At 50.8% G+C, this 22,109-nt stretch overlaps 1 protein-coding gene and 1 long non-coding RNA gene across 3 annotated transcripts in view; both read left to right on the forward strand.

The window, feature by feature from the left end:
* LOC146764291 (uncharacterized) overlaps positions 1-22,109 on the forward strand; it is a 140,480-nt gene that overhangs the window by 33,398 nt on the left and 84,973 nt on the right. Inside the window, 1 exon segment of the mRNA XM_085564994.1 lies at positions 14,779-14,788. Within this exon segment, the coding sequence (XP_085421120.1) occupies positions 14,779-14,788 (10 nt within the window).
* On the forward strand, positions 8,002-10,184 carry LOC146764292 (uncharacterized). Of its 2 annotated transcripts, XR_014950941.1 has the most exons (4): positions 8,002-8,160; positions 8,468-8,581; positions 9,218-9,383; positions 9,905-10,184. It is a non-coding gene; the product is annotated as an uncharacterized LOC146764292 (long non-coding RNA). The 2 variants fall into 2 exon arrangements; XR_014950940.1 differs by lacking the exon at positions 8,002-8,160 and having other exon boundaries at positions 8,172-8,581.

Consider the following 22,109-nt stretch of genomic DNA (forward strand, 5'->3'; position numbering starts at 1 on the left):
AATAATTTTATTAGCGGTCAAATTCTATCTAGCCAGCCATGGAAAAAACCCAAAACAACACAGTGCCGAGCCCAGGTATCGACCCTGGGTGTGCAACAAGGAGTTAGCCTCAGGAGAGGTTTTTCCCCTATGCCCACACACCTCCATCCTGGTACAAGCAGATTTTATGGGGAAAATTCCGCCTGAGGCCAAGATTTCAGCAATCAGTCTTTTCTTCCATTCAGAGTCCATAGGTTAATAAGATTTTCTTTTTTAGTGATGAGGAAGAACAATTCAGTGTCCAGAGTTGTTGAATCCCTTGATGAAATTTACAGGAGCGCTGCATTCACATGTATGTGCCTGAGGATTTCCATGACATCCATCCTGGGTCATTCAGGTGATGATCAGCACCTGGGGTCCCGTATCTCTCCAGACATGGCTCATCTCCTGGCTGAGCTGCACCTTCTTACTTGTAAATCAGTTTCCAATATACACCCTGTCTCGCCTGTGAGGGTGGAGGCAGGGATAATACAAACGAGCATAATCTAACAAGCATCCAATATTACACATTTCATTCAAGGAATGGCGCAAATCATGTTTACTACACATAGCAGTATATTAATGTATATTAGCCACAATTATAATAAAGAAATCAGTCAGCCTTCTGAATTGAGTCAGACATTGTCATTTCTTCCCATTGGGTTCACCTGCATTTACAATAAGCAACCATTCAGTCGGGGAGTTCTGTTGGAGCAGTTGCTGGATTCAGAGTCCCGCAGGCCAGAATAAAAGCTCTGGATTAAAACCCTCCATCAGAACTGACTCTTTTCCTTCATTTTCACTTCAAAAGCTTCTCCAGCAGATAGAATCCTGAGGGAGCGGACCCTCTATGAGAGGAAGCTCCATCCCGCCGCCACCGGAGCTCTGGCATGCCTGGATTTGTCTCCTTGTGCCCAGCTGAAACATCCAGCTAGCCAAAAGTGTCTCTGGGGTGAAAGGCCACAGTTGCCGCTATTTGGATCAGCCGAAGGGGCCAGACAAGCCAAGGCATGTCCCATCCTCATTATTGGTAATACCAATAGGTCCCAGTGTGCCACTGGCAGCTGGGGCCTCAGCCACCTCCTCTCTCCACAGCAGCACCTGTGCAGCCTCACAAGATTGGACAAAATCTTCACTTGCAGAGACCTGTACCTGCCATCAGCCATCCCCAAGCCAGGTTCCAAGATCTCGTCCACAGCTGCATTATCAGCTTGTGTCTGGGGCATGGTGACACCGCCCAGAACAGGACCCTCTGTCCCCGAAGGTGCTGGCCCTGGTGTCTGGCCAGGACTGAAGGGAGGCCCCTCCTGCCAGGGAAGGGCTTGAGCAACATCTTTGGGCTTCAGCTCAGGTGGTGCTACCACCAGCACTGGTGGAGCTGCTAGTCTGGGCACAGCCAGGGGTGGGCAGGCAGCGGCTGGGCAGGGGCTCCTGGGACACCATGTTTTGGCTTTGCTTTTCATTTTAGAAATTACAAATTTTTAGAAAGAAAACCCCAAAAATTTCTTCAGTTTTTCCATAGTACTTTAAGAATTTTCAAAGTAGTTTTAAAATTTAGAAAAACTTAGAACATTTTTACACTTCTAGAGTAAAAATTAGAATTACATTTAATTGGTCATATTTACTCTGGGAAGAACTGAGACAACCCATGGCACCTAGTCTACTGGAGAGGCTCTTTTCCCACTGCAGATTTGTACCTAGCCACAACAACTAATGTAAAACCTTTTCCCTGATGTTTTCCAGGATTTCTGACAAGCTCGCCTCTTAATCTTCAGAGGCAAACTTTGAGCACAGTGGGAATCTCCTGCTGTGCAGGTAGGGCTCCTCTTTTTATCTTGGTTTAGGGCAAATTTGGGAGATGACCTCCAAAGAGGTTCCTGAGAAAACAGCAGCCCTGCCCCCAGCTAGTTTGGGAAAAATATTTTTTTTGAGAAAGTGGAAAAAACCTCTATATTTAACAGGCAAAGCATTCACCATCAGGAAAAAAAAAAAAAAAAAGAACATTATGAAACAATAAAACCTCTCGCCACATAGAAGAAATTACAAACTCAGAAAGTCCCCTCTGTGGGCTGTGGCTCTGCAAACTCATTCTGTTATCAGTCCCTCTGGCCCTGGAAATGCCGCAGCCCAGGCCCAGCCTGGTGGGCCACAGGTGTGAGCTGCTGGGGCTCTTCTGGGTGTTCAGTCCAGAGCAGGTTTAAACAGTTCCATGAAAAAAGAAAAATCACAGTCCAGAGAAATTCCCTTCCTCAGCTAGCTAAATACTAACTAAAAAGCAAAGGAGAGCTCTATCCTGCTGTCTTGTCTGTCTGCAGACAGCAGAGTCCAGGAGAAGGATGTGGGGGAGCAAGTGCAGTTTCTGACAATAAACTCTGCGCTTCTTCTTGCCTCCCCCTTCACTCTTGGAACCAGTTTTAAAGGTGCAAAACTTATTTCTGGGCTGAACTGACAAATGGGGATATAAGCATCATAAAGGCACCCAGGGACAGTGTCCCAGCTGCAACTGGGGCCTCAGCTACCTCCTCTCTCAGCAACTGCTCCTCTGAATGGGGCAAAGAATTCCAAGAATGGCCAAACATCTCAGTCAGGGACACATCTGCCCTCATTTCCCATCTCCATGCCCATGCCTGATGTCCCTGTCACAGCTGCATTACCAGCTTGTTGCTCTGCAGATGCTGCCTCCACCCAAACAAAACCCTGTGTCCCTGAAGGTTTTTCTGAGCAATGGCCCTTGGATGAAGCAAAACCTTTACAGTCAGGGCAGTCCATTTGTACAGAAGGGGGTACACTCTGGGGGTACAGCTAAGAGCATGAGGTCACAGAGGGCTCTGGGTCACAGCAGGCTGAGGTCACAGCAGGCTCTGAGGTCACAGAGGTCCCAGAGCCCCGTGGCTGCACAGCACCACAAGGCCCGAGCAGGCAGTCCTGGAGCACAACTGCTGCGGCAGCAGCGGCGGTGGCAGCAGCGGTGCTGACATTGGGACAGCGGCCTCAGGACAGTGGTGGCAGCAAGAGCAGCAGGACTGGCACAGGGCAAGGCACCATGGCCCTTGCTCTGCGCCTCCTCCTCCTGCTCCTCCTGGCCGTGGCCCTGCCTGCCAGGGCTGCCCAGACCGCTCCGCTGCAAGCGCGGGGAGCAGGTGAGCCGGCAGCCTGGCTGCCCTTTCCTGGGACAGCGCTCCCTGCTCCCCGGGAAGCGCTGGGGATGGTTTTCCTGTGGGCTTTCGGGAGGGTTTCCTCTGTAGGAGGGAGAGAACCCCCCCATGGGCCCTGGGCAGCCCCATTTTCCTCTCCAGGGATGTTACACAGGACAGGGAAAGAGGGTGGAGAGTGACCAGGAGCCAGCCCAGAGATCCCCAGGCCCCTGTGCATCTTTGGCCTTGCCCATTGCCACCTGGCTTCCACAGCCTTATTGATCCCCTTGCAGTGCCCAGTTCCCGGAGGCAAAAGGGGATTCCAGCACAATGGAAATGGGTCTGGTCTCTGCTTCCCTCTAGATTTGGATCACGACTTGAGTGATTTGCAAGTGCTGGTGAATGACACGTTAAAGATCTTGGAAAATGCTGAAGGCAAGTTCTGCATTTCCCTTTTTCCTGACAGCATAATCAGAATCAAGGTGGCAAGAACTCACACATGCCATTTTTGTTGAAAGTTGAAGAATGCTGAAAACTTTTCCCTGCTCCCCTTCTGGAGCCCTGAGTGATCCCACAGGATCACTGTCAGTGGGAGGAAGGAGCATTTAGCTGTTCATCTTCCTCCCATGTGAAATGCCAGTGTGTCCTTCCCTGTGCTCTGCGCAGCCACAGAGAAGAGCAGAGAGGGAAGGGGCAGAGCGCAGGGCTGGGCCCTGGGGCTGAGCCTTGGTGCAGCCTGAGGATCTCCTACATTGCCACAGGAGATGTTTTGTCCTGCCTTTCTTTGCAGCTGAACCTGTTGGTGAAGGTGGTAGAGCTTCCCCACCCATACGCATTACTGAGCCTCTGGGAGATGCTGAGGGTAGATCAAGGCCTTTCCCCCTGTGAGAGCTGCCAGCTCAGAGCCCAAAGCTCGGCCAGAGGGGCATCACTGCAGGTGCCAGGACAGAATCATGCACGTGTGTGCCCTCGCCCTGGGCCATCCCCTCACTGCTCCTGCAGCTCAGTGCTGCCCGTGCTGATCTGCAGAGATGACAGAAGCTTCTGTGGCTGTTGAGTTACAGGTGTGGCTGCCGGGAGGACTTTCCTGGGTCCTTTGCTGATTACTACCCACAAGCCCAGCTCCCATCGCAGGGGTGAGTAGTGAGTCCCTGCTAATCCCGCAGGCTGGGCACTGGTTTTGTGGGATCCATTCCTGGGAAATGGCATTGTTTTGCTCTAAGGTCCTCCGACAGGAAAGAACAAAGCTACAGGACGCAAGAAACCCCTTGAGCCATCCGAAAACATGAGGCAAATGCTGAAGGAAATGCTTCAGGCAGGACAAGGTGGGTGCATTTCCCTCACCCTTCCCCTGGGACTCAGCAGCCAAGGGGCTTTCCCTGCACATCTGGACAGGCCGTGCCCGGCACAGTGGGAAGGGATCCATGGCAGCCTCACTGCCCTGCTGCTGCTCTCATGCCCTGCAGGGCTGTTTCCCAGGCTGGCCTGGCTGCAGCTTCTCCCCAGCCTCTGCAGGAAGGCATTTGGCACCAGCAGACAGGGAGCCCAACTTCACCACAGCCCATGCCCACCCTGAGTTCCTCTGCAATTTCCCACTCTCAAGGCCGATTAGGAGAGGTGGCGTTTTGGAGGAGGGAGTGGGTCGTAGCCTACCCAGAAATTTTATAGAGATTTCCTGATCCTTAACCATGCTTGCCTTTGACAAGCATTGCCTCCTGAAGATGCCAACTCCACTACGTGGAACAGCCCCGCCTGTGTCTTTTCTTTTCTCCAGAAGTGGATGTAGAAGCTGGTCTGAAGGCCGCATTTCCCAGAGGAAGCAGTGGCTCATTGGCAGCCTCTGCTGCAGGAAGGGAGTTGCTGCCAGGCACAGTCACAGGAGGTAATTGCTGTGCCTCTGGGCTTGCGCCCTGCTGAGGCTTGAGCTGCCCTCTCTGCTGCTTGGCAGTGCGGGCACAGCTCAGACAGGGCCGGCACAGCCCAGAGGAATTATTATGCTCAGGGCACTCAGGTACTGAGCAGTCCTGCTGGGGTCCCTCCGTGGGAGACACGTCCCGAGACCTGGGAGCGACTGCACGGGGTGCCCATGGTGGGGAAAGGGCAGAGGGGGAGAGCAAGGCTCCAGGGTGTCCTGTAAAAGCTCTGCCATCTCCCGTTGTGACAGGGGAGCTGTTTCAGCCGAAGGACGATGGGCAGTTGGTAGGACAGGAGGGAGGGAGGGAGTTAGGAAGGGATATTTGCAGCACTGCCTGCTGCAGTTTTCCCCAGGGATTAAAGAGAGTTTCCTCTGTGCAAATGAAACATCCCCATGGGCCCCCTGCTGCTCCAGTTTCCTCTCCAGGGATGTTGCACAGGGCCTGCAAAGTGGATGGGGATTGATCAGGAGCCAGCCCAGAGCTCCCAAGACCCCTCTGCAGCATCAGCCTTATCCTTTCACATCAGGCTCCCACGACCTTCCCCAACCCCCTTGGAGAGCCCCTTCCCTGAGGCAGAAGGGGATCCCAGCACACCATGGAAATGGTTCTGATCTTTGCTTCTGTATAGACTGGGAGCGTGACATGGCTTATCTGGGAGGCCTAGCACAAGACAGTTTGAAATCCTTGGAGAATTTTGGAGGCAAACTCTCAATGTCTCTCTTCCTGAAGGAACAATCAATGTCCATTTTTGCAAGAGCTCAATCATGTGCCATTCCCTTAAGAGCCTGAAGGTTGTTGAGATTGGGAAGCCCTGACCTGCTCCCTTCTAGAGCCCTGAGTGATCCCACAGAATCACTGTCAGTGGGAGGAAGGAGCATTTAGCTGTCAGTTTTCTTCCTGTGTGCAATGCCAGTTTGTCCTTCCGTGTGCTCTGTGCAGTCACAGAGAAGAGCAGAGAGGGAAGGAGCCGAGCCCAGGGCTGGGCCCTGGGGCTGAACCTTGGCTGCAACCTGAGGATCTCCTACAGTGTCATCACAGGAGATGTTCTGTCCTGCCTTTCTTTGCAGATAACCCTGCTAGTGAAAGTGATCTGGCTTCCCAACCCACGTTCAGGATGGAGCCTCTGGGAGATGCTGAGGGTAGGTCAAGGCCTTTTCCCCTGCGAGAGCTGCCAGCTCAGAGCCCAAAGCTCGGCCAGAGGGGCATCAGTGTAGGTGCCAGGACAGAATCATGCACGTGTGTGCCATTACCCTGGGCCATGCCCTCACTGCTCCTGCGGCTCAGTGCTGCCCGTGCAGATCTGCAGAGATGACAGAAGCTCCTGTTGCTGTTGAGTTACAGGTGTGGCTGCCGGGAGGACTTTCCCGGGTCCTTTGGTGGATGTTGCTCGCAAGCCCAGCTCCCATCGCAGGGGTGAGTAGTGTGTCCCTGCTGATCCTACAGGCTGGGCACTGGTTTTGTGGGATCCATTCCTGGGAATTGGCATTGTTTTGCTCTAAGGTCCTCCGACAGGAAAGAACAAAGCTACAGGATGCAAGAAACCCCTTGAGCCATCCGAAAACATGAGGCAAATGCTGAAGGAAATGCTTCAGGCAGGACAAGGTGGGTGCATTTCCTCGGCCATGCCCTGGGACTCAGCAGCTGGGGGCTTTCCCTGCACATCTGGATAGGCCGTGCCTGGCACAGCGGGAAGGGATCCATGGCAGCCTCGCTGCCCCACTGCTGCTCTCATGCCCTGCAGGGCTGTTTCCCAGGCTGGCCTGGCTGCAGCTTCTCCCCAGCCTCTGCAGGAAGGCATTTGGCACCAGCTGACAGGGAGCCCCAACTTCGCCACGGGCCATGCACACCCTGATGTCTCCTGCAATTTCCCAGTCCCCAGAAGATCAGGAGGGCTGGCGGTTTGGAAAAGAGAGAGCCCTGTCACAGCCCAAGGAGCCTGGGCCTTTTCCTGATCCTTATCCATGTCTTTGACAAGGATTGCCTCCTGAAGTTTCCACCCCCCTGATGTGGAATGCTTCCATCTGATTCACCTGTGCCTCTTCCTTTCTCAAGGGATGGACAGAGACGCTCTATGGAAGGCAGCATTTCCTGAAGGAAGGGAGGAAATTCCAGGCATGGGCACAGGCACAGGAGGTAATTGCTGTGCTGGCCTCAGCCCTTGCTGAGACTGTGTGGCAGAAGCTCTTTTCCAAGGCCCTGACCTGTGTGAGAGGGTCTGACTGTTCCTTGGCCGGTCTGAGCTGACTGAGCAGAGATAGGCAGGAAGGAATAGTTGTGGCACTGCCTGCTGCACATTTCCTCAGGAAATTAGTGAGGGTTTCCTCTGTGTGAGTCAGAGAACCACCATGGGCCCCGGGCAGGTTCAGCAACCCCTCCAGGGATGTTGCACAGGGCCTGCAAAGAGGGTGGAGAGTGACCAGGAGCCAGTGCAGGGCTCTCCAGGCCCCTGTGCAGCTTTGGCCGTGGCCATTCACGTCCGGCTCCCTCTGCCTTACCTGACCCCCTTGCAGTGCCCATTTCCCAAAGGCAGAGGGAGATCCCAGAACACCATGGAAATGGTTCTGATCTTTGCTTCTGTATAGACTGGGAGCGTGACATGGCTTATCTGGGAGGCCTAGCACAAGACAGTTTGAAATCCTTGGAGAATTTTGGAGGCAAACTCTCAATGTCTCTCTTCCTGAAGGAACAATCAATGTCCATTTTGCAAGAGCTCAATCATGTGCCATTCCCTTAAGAGCCTGAAGGTTGTTGAGATTGGGAAGCCCTGACCTGCTCCCTTCTAGAGCCCTGAGTGATCCCACAGGATCACTGTCAGTGGGAGGAAGGAGCATTTAGCTGTCAGTTTTCTTCCTGTGTGCAATGCCAGTTTGTCCTTCCGTGTGCTCTGTGCAGCCACAGAGAGGAGCAGAGAGGGAAGGAGCCGAGCCCAGGGCTGGGCCCTGGGGCTGAGCCTTGGGTGCAGCCTGAGGATCTCCTACAGTGTCATCATAGGAGATGTTCTGTCCTGCCTTTCTTTGCAGATAACCCTGCTAGTGAAAGTGATCTGGCTTCCCAACCCACGTTCAGGATGGAGCCTCTGGGAGATGGTGAGGGTAGGTCAAGGCCTTTCCCCCTGTGAGAGCTGCCAGCTCAGAGCCCAAAGCTCGGCCAGAGGGGCATCACTGCAGGTGCCAGGACAGAATCATGCACGTGTGTGCCCTCACCCTGGGCCATCCCCTTATGACTTCTGCTCAGGCCTGGCAGATGCTTGATGGAGGGAGGGCCCTGGCCCAGTGCCAATTCCCAGATGTTTTTGTGATCCTTAACCATGACTTTGAAAACCTTTGCCCCCTGAAGGTGCCACTTCCCTTAATGATGGATGGTTCCATCTGATCCAGCTGTCTCTCTTCCTTTTCCAAGTAATGGACCAAACATCTCTCCAGAAGGTGGTACAACCCGGAGGAAGGAGTGGCTCAGTGCCAGCCTCTGCTGCAGGAAGGAAGGCGATGCCAGGCACGGGCACAGGCACAGGAGGTGATTGCTGTGCTGGGCTCAGCCAGGCTCAGCCCTCGGCGGGGCTGTGTGGCAGCAGCTCTTCCCCCAGGCCCTGCCCTTGCACGGCCCGGCAGCAGCCAAAGCTGGAGGCGCCTGGGCTTCCAGGCCTCTGGAGCTCGTTGGCAGCCCCGGGGAATCGGGACTCTGCACCAACGTCCCTCCCGCTGCAGCTGCTCCCGCAGCCGCCCTGAGTGCCCAGAGGCCCCAGGCACAGGAGCAGCCCCGAGCGGGAGCCCTGCTGCGAGCCCAGGGCCAGAGCCAGCCCTGGCTCCCGGCTGGGCAGGGGCTGCACTGGGTCCTGACAGGGCCTGGCTCTGTCCCCTGGGGCTGGGGGAGCTGTCCCAGGGCAGGGAGGGCCAGGGCTGGCAGGGGCTGCTCAGGGATGGGTTTGGCCCCTGTCCCTCCAAGCAGCCACGGCCCAAGCAGCTGCGCTGGCCCCGGACTCTCCTGCCGGCCTGCTGGGCTGTGTTGGGAGGCACAGCCTGTGCCAAGGGGCGGCAAGGTGCCTGCAGGCCCCAGCTCTGGGCAAACAGAGAACATCCTGGCCATATGCACCGTGCTGCCAGCTCAGCAGTGCAGCACAGCGTGGGCTCACGCTCCCCATTGCTCCCACAGATGCAGCCGGCCCCACAACACCTGTTCCCGATGCCCAGAACAGCCTCAGAAGTGGTTGCTATTGGGAAACACACTGTGTGCTACAGTTAATTGCAGGTCTGCTGTTTTTGGAGCTTATCTTCATATTGCCCTGTGTTGGAATCTGGTGTTACTGGAAGAGAAAACAGTGAGTGTTTTCATCATTTTTCCCTCAAACAGTTTCTTTTAAAAGTCTAGATGGGAAACATTTACAGTGAGGCTGCAGTGGAGTTGTGGCCAGTCCATGGCTGTCCAAAGCACTCTGCTGAGGGTTCTGCTGATGCCCAGTGCTTTCCTTGGCCTCTTCATTGCTGGGCCTTGTCCTGGGGGGCCGCTGGGGCTGCAGCCAGTGCTGGCTCCCCCTGAGGCTGCCTGGCCAGGAGCAGCCCCAGGGGCACAGGGCAGAGGCACAGCAAGGTGGACAGGAGAAGGAGCGGGGACAAGATTGCCCCTGGAAGGCAGAGGGGCTCGGGGACTGCTCCTGGCCAGGGAGCTGCCCAGAGCCATCCCCTGCTCGCCGGGGCCTCGAGGGGCAGCTGTGCAGCTGGGCCAAGGTGTGCCAGCCGCTCCAGCCGTGCTGGGGAGCCTTGCCAGCTCTGGGCCCTGCTGTGCACGAGGGTCCCTGTGTGCCACTGGCAGCTGGGGCCTCAGCCACTCCTCTCTACACAGCAGCGCCTCTGCAGCTTCACAAGACCTGACAAGGACTTCAGCCACGGAGACCTGTGCCTGTCATCAGCCGTCCCCAAGCCAGTTTCCAACAGCCCTTCCAGAGCTGCATTACCCACTTACTGCTGGGGACATGCTGCCACCACCCATAACAGAACCCTCTGTCCCCAAAGGTGCTGGCCCTGGTGTCCAGCCAGGACAGGAGGTGCAGCCCTCCTGCCAGTGTATGCTCTGACTCCAGCAGCATCTTTGGGCTTCAGCTCTGGTCCCTGGCTGCTACCACCAGCACTGGCGGAGCTGCTTGTCTGGGCACAGCCAGTGCTGGGCAGGCAGCAGCTGGGCTTCGGGCTCCTAAGACCAGCAGCTACTGCCTTTATTTTTCGTTTTGCAAGATTTAGGAATATTTTTCATAGAGAATTCTCCAAATATTTTGTCCCTTTTCCCACAGCAGTTCTATATTTTTCAAAGTAGTTTTAGAATTCAGAAAAACTTAGAATATTTTTACATTTCTAGAATAAAAATTAAAATTGTATTTAATTGGTGATCTATGCTTTACTAAAACCTAAGACACCCTATGACTCACAGCCTGCTTCAGAGGCTCTTTTCTCACTGGACACTTGTGCCTAATCACAACAACTAATCTAAAACCTTTATCCTGATGTTTGCTGGGATTCCTGACAAGCTCACCTCTCAGTCTTCAGAGGCAAACTTTGAGCACAGCAGGAACCTCTACAAGTCACCATCTTTGTTTGCTTCTGCACAAAGTTCGTCAGTCATAGAGCGGGGATTTCGCTCAGCTTCCTGCTGCCCCGCTCCCCCCAAGCCTGTCCTGAGCCCTCTCCTGCAGCTGCTGCTCTGCCATGGAGCTGCTGTAAAACACAACAGCTCTGCCACACCCGCTCAGCAGGACTGGAGAAGCTTTCTGGCCTTGCTTACATTAGGCTGGTGGCTTCTCTAGACGCAAGCTGAGCTTTTGAACACTATGTCTCACCTGGCACAGGAACTGATGCTGCCTTTCTCATGGAGGCTAAACTCCCATGGGCTTTAAAATCTTTCTGGCCAGCATAAGGCTTGGAAAACCATTTAATGCAGCCATTTAGTATTGAAAATGGCCCAGTCTTTGTATCAAAGTAGCTTGTTTAAATGCTGGAGCCCACCAGAGCATCCCTCCAGGGCATATCTGTCTCTCCCCCACCTCTGCCTCCATGACTGCCAAACTGCACCTTTCAGAGTTCTTTTCTCCAGAAGCTGAATGGCACCATTTTATCTGGGGGAGGGAAAAAAAAAGGAAATGTTCTATGATACTATCAGCATCATCATCACAATGAACTGCAAATTAGTTAAATGACATCAACGACTCAGACTGTGGACTTACTTCTCAGAGTGCAGCACTGGCTTTACTATCCCTTGAATCTGCAGATGTGCTACAGTCTTGTCCTGGGTTGTAAGATAAGCTTGTATTCTATTTGCCATCTGTTGAAGGCAAACCTGTTGGACAGGTTTTGTTATCTTTTCCAAGAACCGGTTTTGCTCCTAAGAGGTAATGGTTTGTTAGTGGGCCATTGACTGATTCAATGCAGGGCTGGTAAATGTAACACCGTGAGGGGTCCCACCCAGAGGGGGAAGCCAAGCACTCTATTATTGTTTAAAGGGGTAGCTTTTTGGGGAGAGGAGGCAGCTCTCTGGGCGGGACTCCGAGAGAAGCAGCTCTTTACTTTGGGGGATTGCCAGAGAAGCAGCTCTCTTCGGCGGCACTCGCAGCGAAGCAGCCGGAGCGCCCTGAGGCGACGGCGGCGGAGCTTGGAGGCAACCCCGGCGCAGAGGAAGACCGGCCCCACTGCCACCAGATCTTCAGAGGAAAACTATACCCTTCAAAAGATCACCACTGCAGCTGCAATTCATCAATCACTGCAAGGGGAGTAATTGTCCCAGCAGGACTGCTACTGGCACCCCGAATCCTCAGGTTCTGGACTTTTTTCACTGGTTTTGTTTGTACCGATTGCATTTGCCTTTTTAAATTGTTGTCTAGTTTTCTCCTAGTAAAGAATTGTTACTCCCATTCCCATATCTTTGCCTGAGAGCCTTTTGATTTAAAACTCCTAGTAATTCAGAGGGAGGGGGTTTGCCTTCTCCATTGCACAGGAGGCTTTAGCCCTCCTTCGCAGATTCCTGTCTTGTCGAACCAAGACAAGTCTTTAAAATCCGTTTCATGCTTACATAATTTGGAGTCAAGCACAGCTCTGTGAGAGCTTTAGGGATTGGGCCTGCCCTGGCCCTCTCGTGTGTCTGGAGTGACCTGCCCAAGGCATCTGCCACCTGAAGAGCAAAGCAGGGTACGGAAAAGCACCGGCTGCAGAACAGCTCGAACTGCAGGGAGCCCATTCCTGTCAGGAGTAACACGATGTCATGGTTTGACACTGGCACAATGCCAGTGCCCCCATGAAAATGTAACCTATCAATTGAATGCTGTGAAATGCGATTGAGAACAGAGCAAAGCAGGCCAAACTTAATAACAAGGGGAAAACTTTATTACACTACTACTACTATAAAAGGGAAAAAAAAGGGAGGAAAAAAAAACCACACACAAAATTTGAAATGAAAACCTTTCAAAACATTCCTCCTCCCACCACCCACCTCCAACAAACCACAGCGAGACACGATTGGACCCTTAATCAAGTCTTCACCCTTCCACATAATCAATACCGAGTCCATCAGGGGAGAGAGGAGTCTCCCTTGCACCATAGACCCCCAGGAAACACAGATGCCACCTCTTGTCTTTCCATGTCATACATGGCACCGCCCAAACACACCAAGCCAGTCTGACACTCTCCTCTCCATGTCACAGTGCTCTCACCACCGTGCATGGACAGAGACTGCTTATAGGGCCCCTTTAAGGATGCTTTGCCAAGGACCAACAGGAACAACAGTCCAGTGTCTCATTTTGGGACTACAGTTCCCCCCATTTTCCCCTGAGGCCAGGGGTCCAAGAACAGAAATCGCCTTCTCTTCTTCTCTGAAGACGGAGAGCATCATCACACCCTCCTCCGCTGACCTCTGTTCATCCCTGAACTGGTATTTGCTGGAGGAGTTTCTTGGCTCACCATTGCATCCCCCTAAAATGCAGTCTCTCTTGGAGAAGTTGGTTCAGTCTATGGCTGACAAGAAGAGTCCAGCCAACAGCCACTCCATCATCTCCCCCCAACCTTCTTTCCCTAACAACTGAGGTCCCCGGCTGTCTCTCTTTCCTTCAAATTGAAGAGGAGCAATATTTCACAAAGCCTTCATTTCACAGGAAAGGGTTAAAATTCCCGGACTCCCCGGACAGCTGAAATCTCTCGGCCCAGGACTCTGTCTCCCATTCCCATGCTGGGTATCTCCCTCCTCCTCCTCCTTCTCCTCTGCCAGCAAACTCCCAGGTGTCTGCAGGCTCTCTATGTCTTTTCCTCTAGGCTGGGGGGGGGGGGGGAAACAAAGACATCTCAGACGTTCTCCACCCTTCCGTCCGCAGGAACTGGCCCAGCTCGGTTCCAGACCCTTCACCCCCTGGCCTACCTCTGCAGGCCACATGGCTTCCCCTTCCCCACCCAGCTCATGGCTGGGCAGGGGAGGTTTGCACTCTCCGCTGACCGGAACCAAAGAGAGCGAGTTCTCCTGGGAGTTCTGCTTTTAACCCCTCTGTGTTCTCAGAGGCGTGTCCACCTTCAATTGGTCACCCCAAGTGTCAGTATCCAAACCTGACCCCTGACTGGACTGACCTCTTCCTTCCAAGAAAATTCTTTTCCCGTGTCAAACCACGACACACGACCATCTCACCTTAGGACTGGGTTTTGTGAGAAACAACTGTTCACTTTAAAAATTTTAAAATGTTTATTAAACATTTACAAAAACATAAGAGAAGGATAAATAAGGAAGAACAGGCCTGGGAAGTGCCCCTGCCCCATGGCTGCCTGCCAGGTGGCTGCCTCATATTCAAGATTGATGCTTCACCTTTCACATTCCTGGAGGGTGCATCAGCCACCCTGGCCCCTCCCAAAGTCTCTCAGTCAACCCTTCTTTGCCCTTTATTGGTAGAATTTATTTCTTGTAGCTGCATTTGAAGGTCAGGTGTTGTCACGTCGTGTTCCCCCAGCAACAAGCATTTCCTTTCCTAACTCTCCCATGCAAGGGGTATATGTCGACACCTATTGTGGTGGACCTCCACCTCAGGGAATGACGTGCATTGACTCTATGTTTGCAGAAGGCTGAACAAAAGATTTATTAAGCTGTCCTATATTACACTATACTAAAAACTATACTACTGCTATCCTGAAGAAAAACCCATGACCTTTAGAGACAGTCCAACACAGAGTGGCTCCAGTTGGTCAAATTAAATCAAAACACCATCACCAGAGTACAATGAAGAAACCCCTCTTTGGTAAACAATCTCCATTCCACATGTGCCAAACAACAGATGCAGCAAATGAAGATAATTGTTTTTCTTTCTCTGAGCTTTCTCACAGCCTTCCCCAGGATTTTCCTGGGAAAGTCTGTGTCTCTCACTGTTCAAAGGATATGTGAATACCACACATGCCTTCTTTCTACCTGTCCTAGAAAGCCCACCTGTTCCAGGTGGGAACAATAGGGAGTGGGGGGGAAGGGGACTGTGGGGAGAACAGAGAACATCTAAACAACAAATCACAATAACATAACTCTACATCAATAAAGCTTCTCTTAAGATACACACAATATTCATCCCTTAATTGTGAGAGCCAATCATCTTATTATCTATCTATTACAGTTTGGATGGAGACCAGAACTAATACCTTGCAAAAGGAAAAGAGGGTACAAAGGTCCCTGCAGTCCCCTGGCCTGGTACCCCAGCCAGTGGGGGAAGGAAGAGGGCAGCATGTGGCCAGGAGTTTAGAAGGAAGCTGTGTCCTCCAAAACTTTGAGAGAGAAAACCCCAGCAGCAGATGACCCCATGGACTCTCCCTTTATTCAAATAAAGATGCAGGGCTCCTCTGGCTCCCTTATGGACACTGGCTTTTCACAGCGTGGTTTGTATGCACACCCGTTTCCTTGTATCAGAGTATCACCAGCCTGCAGTGACTCCCTGCCACTCTGGTCTGCAGGAGAAATGGAACTAATTTCCATTAAGGCCCTCCCAGAGGGAAGGAAGAACACACCCAGAGGAGACAAGCAACCCCTGCAGGTATCCAAACTTCTGCACCAGGTGCCAAGTGAGTCACAGAGGGGTCGTAGTGGGTGCATTTCCCTCAGCCTTCTCCTGAGACTCAGCAGCTGGGGGCTTGCTCCGCACATGTGTGTTGGATAATATACCAACTTTAATTTTTTTTCATTTCTCTAGTCAGGCTTGTTATGGACAAATTCAATTGGGGAGGCTAATTATAGATAAATCAATTAACATGAATTTATTAAGCAAGCAGAATTAAGCAAAAGAACAGCGCTGGGTGGCCGGGGAGTGTCTGCTCTGCCACGGTGCACCTTCCCCCTTTGACCTTTTTGTTTTTATAGTCCCTTTTTTTTTTTCTGGTTGACGTGTTTTCTCTCGATGTACTCTTCACCGGTGCAATTGGTTGCTGGGGGTCTTTTTTTATGCCCTTGGTGATCATAAGAATGAAGGCTCCTCATCTTCCTTGCGGATGGTCCTTGGCCTAAAAGTTAACTTGTATATAATTAGTTACACAGTCTTCTATGCTAGTTACATCTGCACAATTCTTAAGCAGAATACTTGCTGTTTCCCCATCTTTCTCCTTCTCCTCCCACATCTTGAGATTCCCTCCTCCGTTCAAATTCTTATCTCCTTCAATGCTCGTTTGATGAACAAAGACCTTTTTATTTATTACAATCCCTCCTTTTTCTCTTTACCAATTTGTTCATTAAAACACTTTAACTTTTGGTAGCTTAAGACCAGGATTTTATCTGCTTTTGAATCTCTGGGCAATGCTTTGTACCCATCTCTAATAAGCATTAGATGAGCTGCCTCTAGTCTTCCTTTTATAATGCCTATGATTTTATTAAAAATGCAAGGTTTGAAAGTTAAACTTAGTAACAACAATAACCTGCAATCTCCCTTATACAGAATTTATCCTTGAGTGCCATACTCTGGAATTTTGCACCTCTCAGGGTACCATGAGACCTTTAAAAATTTATCTGGATGGGTGACAGCCAAGGCGGTTGCTATGGCTTTACAGCCCTAATACTCACAGATATTCCCCAGGATAATTTCAATATCGCCCCCCAGGATTGGAACTAGGACACCAATAGGTAGCCCGGAGTTCAGGTTTACTCCATCTCCACATAGAGTTTACCAAGTCCTCATTAGTAACAAAAAAATGGGAGCTACAGTGGTGGCATTATGCTTAACAACTTTCCCTTGGTCTATTTCGGTCAGAGTCCAACCAACCCCTACCAGTTCCTCTATAACCAGGAAACACCATCCCTACCTTTTAATTAGGGTCACTGCCTGCAGCTGCTGCTGGGGAAAACTGGCTGGTGTGCATAGTCCCCTTGTACAGGCCAGGTACAACATATAACTAATAGGCACAGAATTTGCCAGCAAGGGTGGAGTCCAAACTGCCCCAGGGTTTGATTATCATTATCTCCCCATTCCCAGTGTTTGTTTTGACATGTTATTGCCTGGCTCACCTTTACCCTTGGGAGATCAGTATCCTTGAGGCAGTTCTTGAAATACTTTGAATTGTCCCAGTCTGAGGGCTCTTTCCTCCACCGCTTCTCATCCCTCTGCCTCGCTCGCCGACTCAGTTGCTCCGGGCCGCGAGGCGCACTATCTTCTCAGAGCAAGGATATTCTTCAGGAGGACCCAAACTCTGTTTTTGTTGCCTCTTTTTGAATGATTCCCAGCTTTTATCCTTCACTTGTGGTGAGTCACACTGAATCCCAGGTAAAGTTTTCCAGCAATTCCCTTTGATAATTTGAACAATTAGGGGAATTGATTCAATGGAGTGGAAACAACAATTTTCGGGTCTAGCCCCCTTAGTAAACACCTCCCACCCCTCTTGGGATTCCCTTGGTAGGGTCCCGTTCTCTTCTCCAATCCTTAGGACTGACTCTGTCAGTTCTCTTTCTAACTGATAACACCTTTACAAATACCCCTAGGAGGAGTGCCTCTGTAACTATGGACCCACCACCGTTCCTGGCAAATTTTACCAATATAGCATACAAAAGGGTAACAATCACAATCCTTCTTTGTACAATATACTCTAAAATCATTAGTTATAGGATATCCATAGTCCAATATCTCACTCTACCAGCTGGTTCGTACAATTCTTACTGAGTCCATTCAGTCCATTTAAATGTGACCTTAAGGTCCCCGGGCTGGCTGGTTATTCTCCAGGGCTCTTGGGCAGCAGCAGGAATCGCTCCCTTTATTCGGCTCGCATGGGTCCACCCCTTCTCAGAGGTTCTGACTGTAGTTTCTGTAGTGAGTAAAACAACACAGGGGGCTTCCCAGTTCGGGGGTAGTGAGGTTTCTTTCTAGGTTTCTTATTAACACCTTATCACCTGGATTTATATTGTGGATTGCTAGGTCTAAATGAGGTTGTTGCACTAGTAACCCAGCTCTTCTAAGCCCTTCCCGAGCCTTCATAAGTTGCATGACATATTGGTTAATTTGTTGATTACTTATTTCAGGGTGATCTGTAGGAGAATCCATGTCATAAGGCATCCCATAAAGCATTTCAAATGGAGAAATTCCAATATCGGTTCTGGGCTGAGTTCTTGTATTTAACAAGGCTAAAGGCAAACATTTTTACCCAGGATGATTGTGTTTTATACATCAATTTAGTTAGTTGTTTCTTAATTTTCCCATTTACCCTTTCCACTTTACCTGAGCTTTGTGGATGTCAGGAAGTATGATATTGCCACTTTGTTCCTAGAGCTGTAACTACTTCTTTAATTATTTTGGAGGCAAAGTGTGGCCCTCTGTCTGAGTCTAGTACTTCTGCTAGTCTGTAGCGGGGGATTATCTCTTCTAATAGTATTTTTACTACTGTTTGTGTAGTTGCCCTGGAGGTAGGGAATGCCTCTACAAAGTGAGTCAAGTGATCTATTATCATCAATAAGTGTTTATACCTTCCTACTTTAGGCAAATCAGTAAAATCTATTTGAATGTGGGAAAATGGTCTATGTGCCAATTCCCGCGCCCCCCATTTCCCACACCACTCAGGATTTCTCACACCTGGGTCTACTCCTGGGTCAGGGGTCTCTTCAGCCCCTCTAGAAATCTCAGCCCTCATTCTAGAGAGACTGCAGACTGTAGAGAGAAAGCTTACCAGATTAAACACATTAAAGATGGTCTCTTTAACAGTTGGGGAAACGGAACATTCTCTAATAGGGAGCTAAGAGATTCAGAGGAGAAGAAGGAAAGCAACGGCTGAAAAGCCTCAACCCCTGCTTCCCCTCTAACAAACTGGCTGCACAAGCATGACCATGAGCCATGCATTCCTGGAACAGACTTCAGCACCTTCATAAACCCCTGAAAGCCATTACACCCAAGCCCAGCCCGATGGATATTCTGGTCAGTGCCCTTCTACTACAAAAACTACATATTAGGGACAATACCGGAGCTATTCCTGAATAAGAAAATAAACCTAGGGACCATAGAGGGATTAAGATCTCAAAAAAACCCTAGGGACCAGAAACACATACAGGCCTCCACTCTAAAAGACACTATGAATTCAAACAACATAGCCAGTAACTGCTCAATACTAACACAAAGTAATTGGAACCAAAATATTATTAGAACAGGGTTTTTCTTTTCACTCTCTCCAGCCACGAAATGGGCAGCAAAATATTTGTCCTAGTTTAGGGCAAATTTGGGAGAAAAACCTCTGGAAGGAGCCCCCAGAAAACAAACCCCCACGGCCCCTCCCAACACCCCTGATTTGGGAAGAATTTTCTCTGAGAGAAGTGGAAAAGAACCTGTTTATTTAACAAACAAAACCCTTCCCAGCACTAAAAAAATGAACAACACCAGATGACAACAAAACTCTTTCACCACTCTGAAGAGATGACAAATCCAGGAAGTCTCTCCTGGGAGTGGTTGCCCGGGTCTGGGCGCTGGGGATTGCTCTGGGCACTGGGGATGGCTGCTGCAGATCACAGAGCGCAGGCTCCCGGTGCTCCTTGGTGTTTAGAGGGTCCCAGTCCAGAGCAGGCTGGATGGTATTCAGGAAAGGGAAAGGGAAAAGAAACAGTCCAGGGAAAGAATTGGACTGCTCAGCTAAACTAATTTAAAAAGCAAAGGCAAAAGCAAAAGCAAGCAAAAAAAGCAAAGCGAAGCAAGCAAAAGCCAGCAAGCAAAGCAAAGCAAGCCAGCCAGCACTGGCCTCTTCTAGACAGCAGATCATGGGGGGAGGTGAGCCTGCTGATAACAAGGCAAAACAAACCTTCACTTTCAGAGTCAGTTCTGAGAGCACAGAACAGAATATCAAACATGAACAGAACCCACGATTGGAGATACAAACACCATAACATCACCCTCGGACATTCCACCTCTTATCTCCATATCTTCAACATCATGTATAAACTTCATCAAGTAAAAACTTCTTTCATTTACTCAAACCTTTGACACTTACACATTTCCTTCTATTTCACTTGCTCAAACCTTTGACACACATTTTCTTCTGTCTCATGTCTGTGTGTTTTTGTGTACAGACACTGGCAGCACCATCCAGCAAACAGTGATATTTGCCATGAGTCTCACCCCACAATCAGATCCCCCTGAGGTACACATCATGTTGCTCCATCTCTCTGCATTATCCACCATGTACAACCTGGTCCCTGAGCAAAGACAATCCCACAAATGGGTTTGTCTGTACTCGAGGCAGAATTGATCCACACTGATTTCCCTAATAAACCTCTGGCATGTGCCACTGGGACTTTATCTCCATCTACGATATTCAGGGGCTCAGACTGGGCAGGACCTGCTCAATTGGTGGAACCTCGGCTGTTAACTAACCAGGTGGCCTTTGCTAAATGTTGCTCCCAGTTTTTGAAAGATCCCCCACCCAATGCTTTTAAGGTGTTTTTTAACAGTCCATTGTGCCTCTCCACTTTGCCTGCAGCTGGTGCATGGTTTGGGATGTGGTGCACCCACTCAATGCCATGTTCCCTAGCCCAGGTGTTGATAAGGCTGTTCTTGAAATGAGTCCCATGGTCTGACTCAATCCTCTCAGGGGTACCATGCCTCCACAGGACCTGCTTTTCAAGGCCCAGGATGGTGTTACGGGCTGTGGCATGAGACACACGGTAGCTTTCCAACCATCCAGTGGTGGCTTCCACCATGGTCAGCACGTAGCGCTTGCCTTGGCGTGTCTGGGGCAGTGTGATGTGGTCAATCTGCCAGGCCTCCCCATACTTGTACTTGGACCACCGCCCACCATACCACAGGGGCTTCACCCGCTTGGCCTGTTTGATGGCAGCACAGGTCTCACAGTCATGGATCACCTGAGAAATACTGTCCATGGTTAGATCCACCCCTCGGTCTCGTGCCCACTTGTAGGTGGCATCTCTGCCCTGATGGCCTGAGGCATCACTGGCCCATTGTGCTCATAGCAACAGCCACTGGTTAAGGCTCACAGTCTGGTTTAGCTGCTGGCTTAGGCTCACAGTCTGGTTTAGCTGCTGGCTCAGGCTCACAGTCTGGTTTAGCTGCTGGCTTAGGCTCACAGTCTGGTTTAGCTGTTGGCTTAGGCTCCCTGTCTGGTTTAGCTGCTGGCTTAGGCTCAGTGTATGGTTTAGCTGCTGGCTTCGAGCCAGGGCTGTTGGCTGCAGCCTGAGTGACTGGGATAGCTGCTGATTTATCTCCCTGCCCCCCTTCCTCTGTCTGCTGCCCTACAGTATCTAGCAGGGCGTGATAAGCACATGCCAGGGCCCAGCTTGCTGCAATGATCTTTTTCTCCTTAGACTTATCATGGCATTTATCTTTCAGGTACTTTGCCACCTCAGCTGGATTCTGAATTTGTTCACATGGGATGTCCCAGGCTACAGGGTCAGAAAATTCCTTTAAGATTTGGCCCATATGCTCCCATTTCTTTCTTGAACTCCCTCACATCTCCTGAGAGGTACCTCCACATAACCTATTCCCAGAATTTGGGTTGGTTGTCCCTGCTGACCAGCACTGGGGTTAGGGATCATTCCCAAAGCTACTTCCCTTCATGGATATAGAGCTTGCCCTTCCCTTTCTCTTTCCCCCCTTGTTAGACTACGAGTAACACAGCGATTTTCCTCAGGGACCGGCTCTGGGATTTCTACCTCTTGGTTATCAAAATCTCCCCCTTGATCTAAATCGGTGTAGACTTCGGGTGGTGCTGGTGGGGGTGGAGGAGGAGGAGGTATGTATGGTAGAAGGGGTGCAGTTGGAACTTCCTCAGGCTTTTTATTTTTCTTTTTCCCTCCCTGGGTGCTTAAGGCAAAAGGTTTTGCTCCTGTTTCCCCCACTATCCAGAGAGCAGCATACTTGCTCTCTTCCATATCAAAAGGTTCTCTAGAGTTTACATAAATGTTTAATGCCTGGTAAATCCAGACCTTGAAGTTTCCAACCACTGGCCAAAACAAATTATCACTACAGATGTGTTTTCCTCCCCATACTTTTATACAATAATGTATCATTTTTGCCCTATCCTTCCCTTTCCTTGAAGGATATTCATCCCAAGATTTTATCATTAGACCTAACGGACTGTCAGGGGGGATCTGGGGAAGCGTTACCGGGTCCCCGTCCCCATGGAAGCAGAGGGCTTGCTTTTCCTCTGTCCCATCTCCCAGGACACCTTCAGGCACACACACACTCGCGGCCCCTGTTGGTGCCCAGCCCCTCGCGGGCTCTGCAAACCGCACTACTCAGAGCTCTGCCCGTGCCTCGTCCTACAAGGACGTCTCACGCGTTATGTCCTGGGATCCCAGCCCAACCCAGCAGATCCCCACTTTTATACTCACGCTGTCCTGCGTCTTCGCCCGGCTTCGTGCACAAAGATTACGGGGTTACCGGTATCCCTTGTGCTCAATACCGAATTTGGGTTCGTCGGTAAGGGTCTGGGAAGGAAAAGCCTGCACCAGGGCCGCTGCAGAGGCAGCGGGGCGCCTCCCTGATTAGGAATTCCCACCCGGTCGCCCTTATCCGAGTCACGGCACCAAATTTGTTATGGACAAATTCAACTGGGGAGGCTAATTATAGATAAATCAATTA

Source organism: Lonchura striata, chromosome 35 (genome assembly GCF_050655825.1).
Source record: "Lonchura striata isolate lonStrDom1 chromosome 35, ASM5065582v1, whole genome shotgun sequence".
Classification (NCBI taxonomy): domain Eukaryota; kingdom Metazoa; phylum Chordata; class Aves; order Passeriformes; family Estrildidae; genus Lonchura; species Lonchura striata.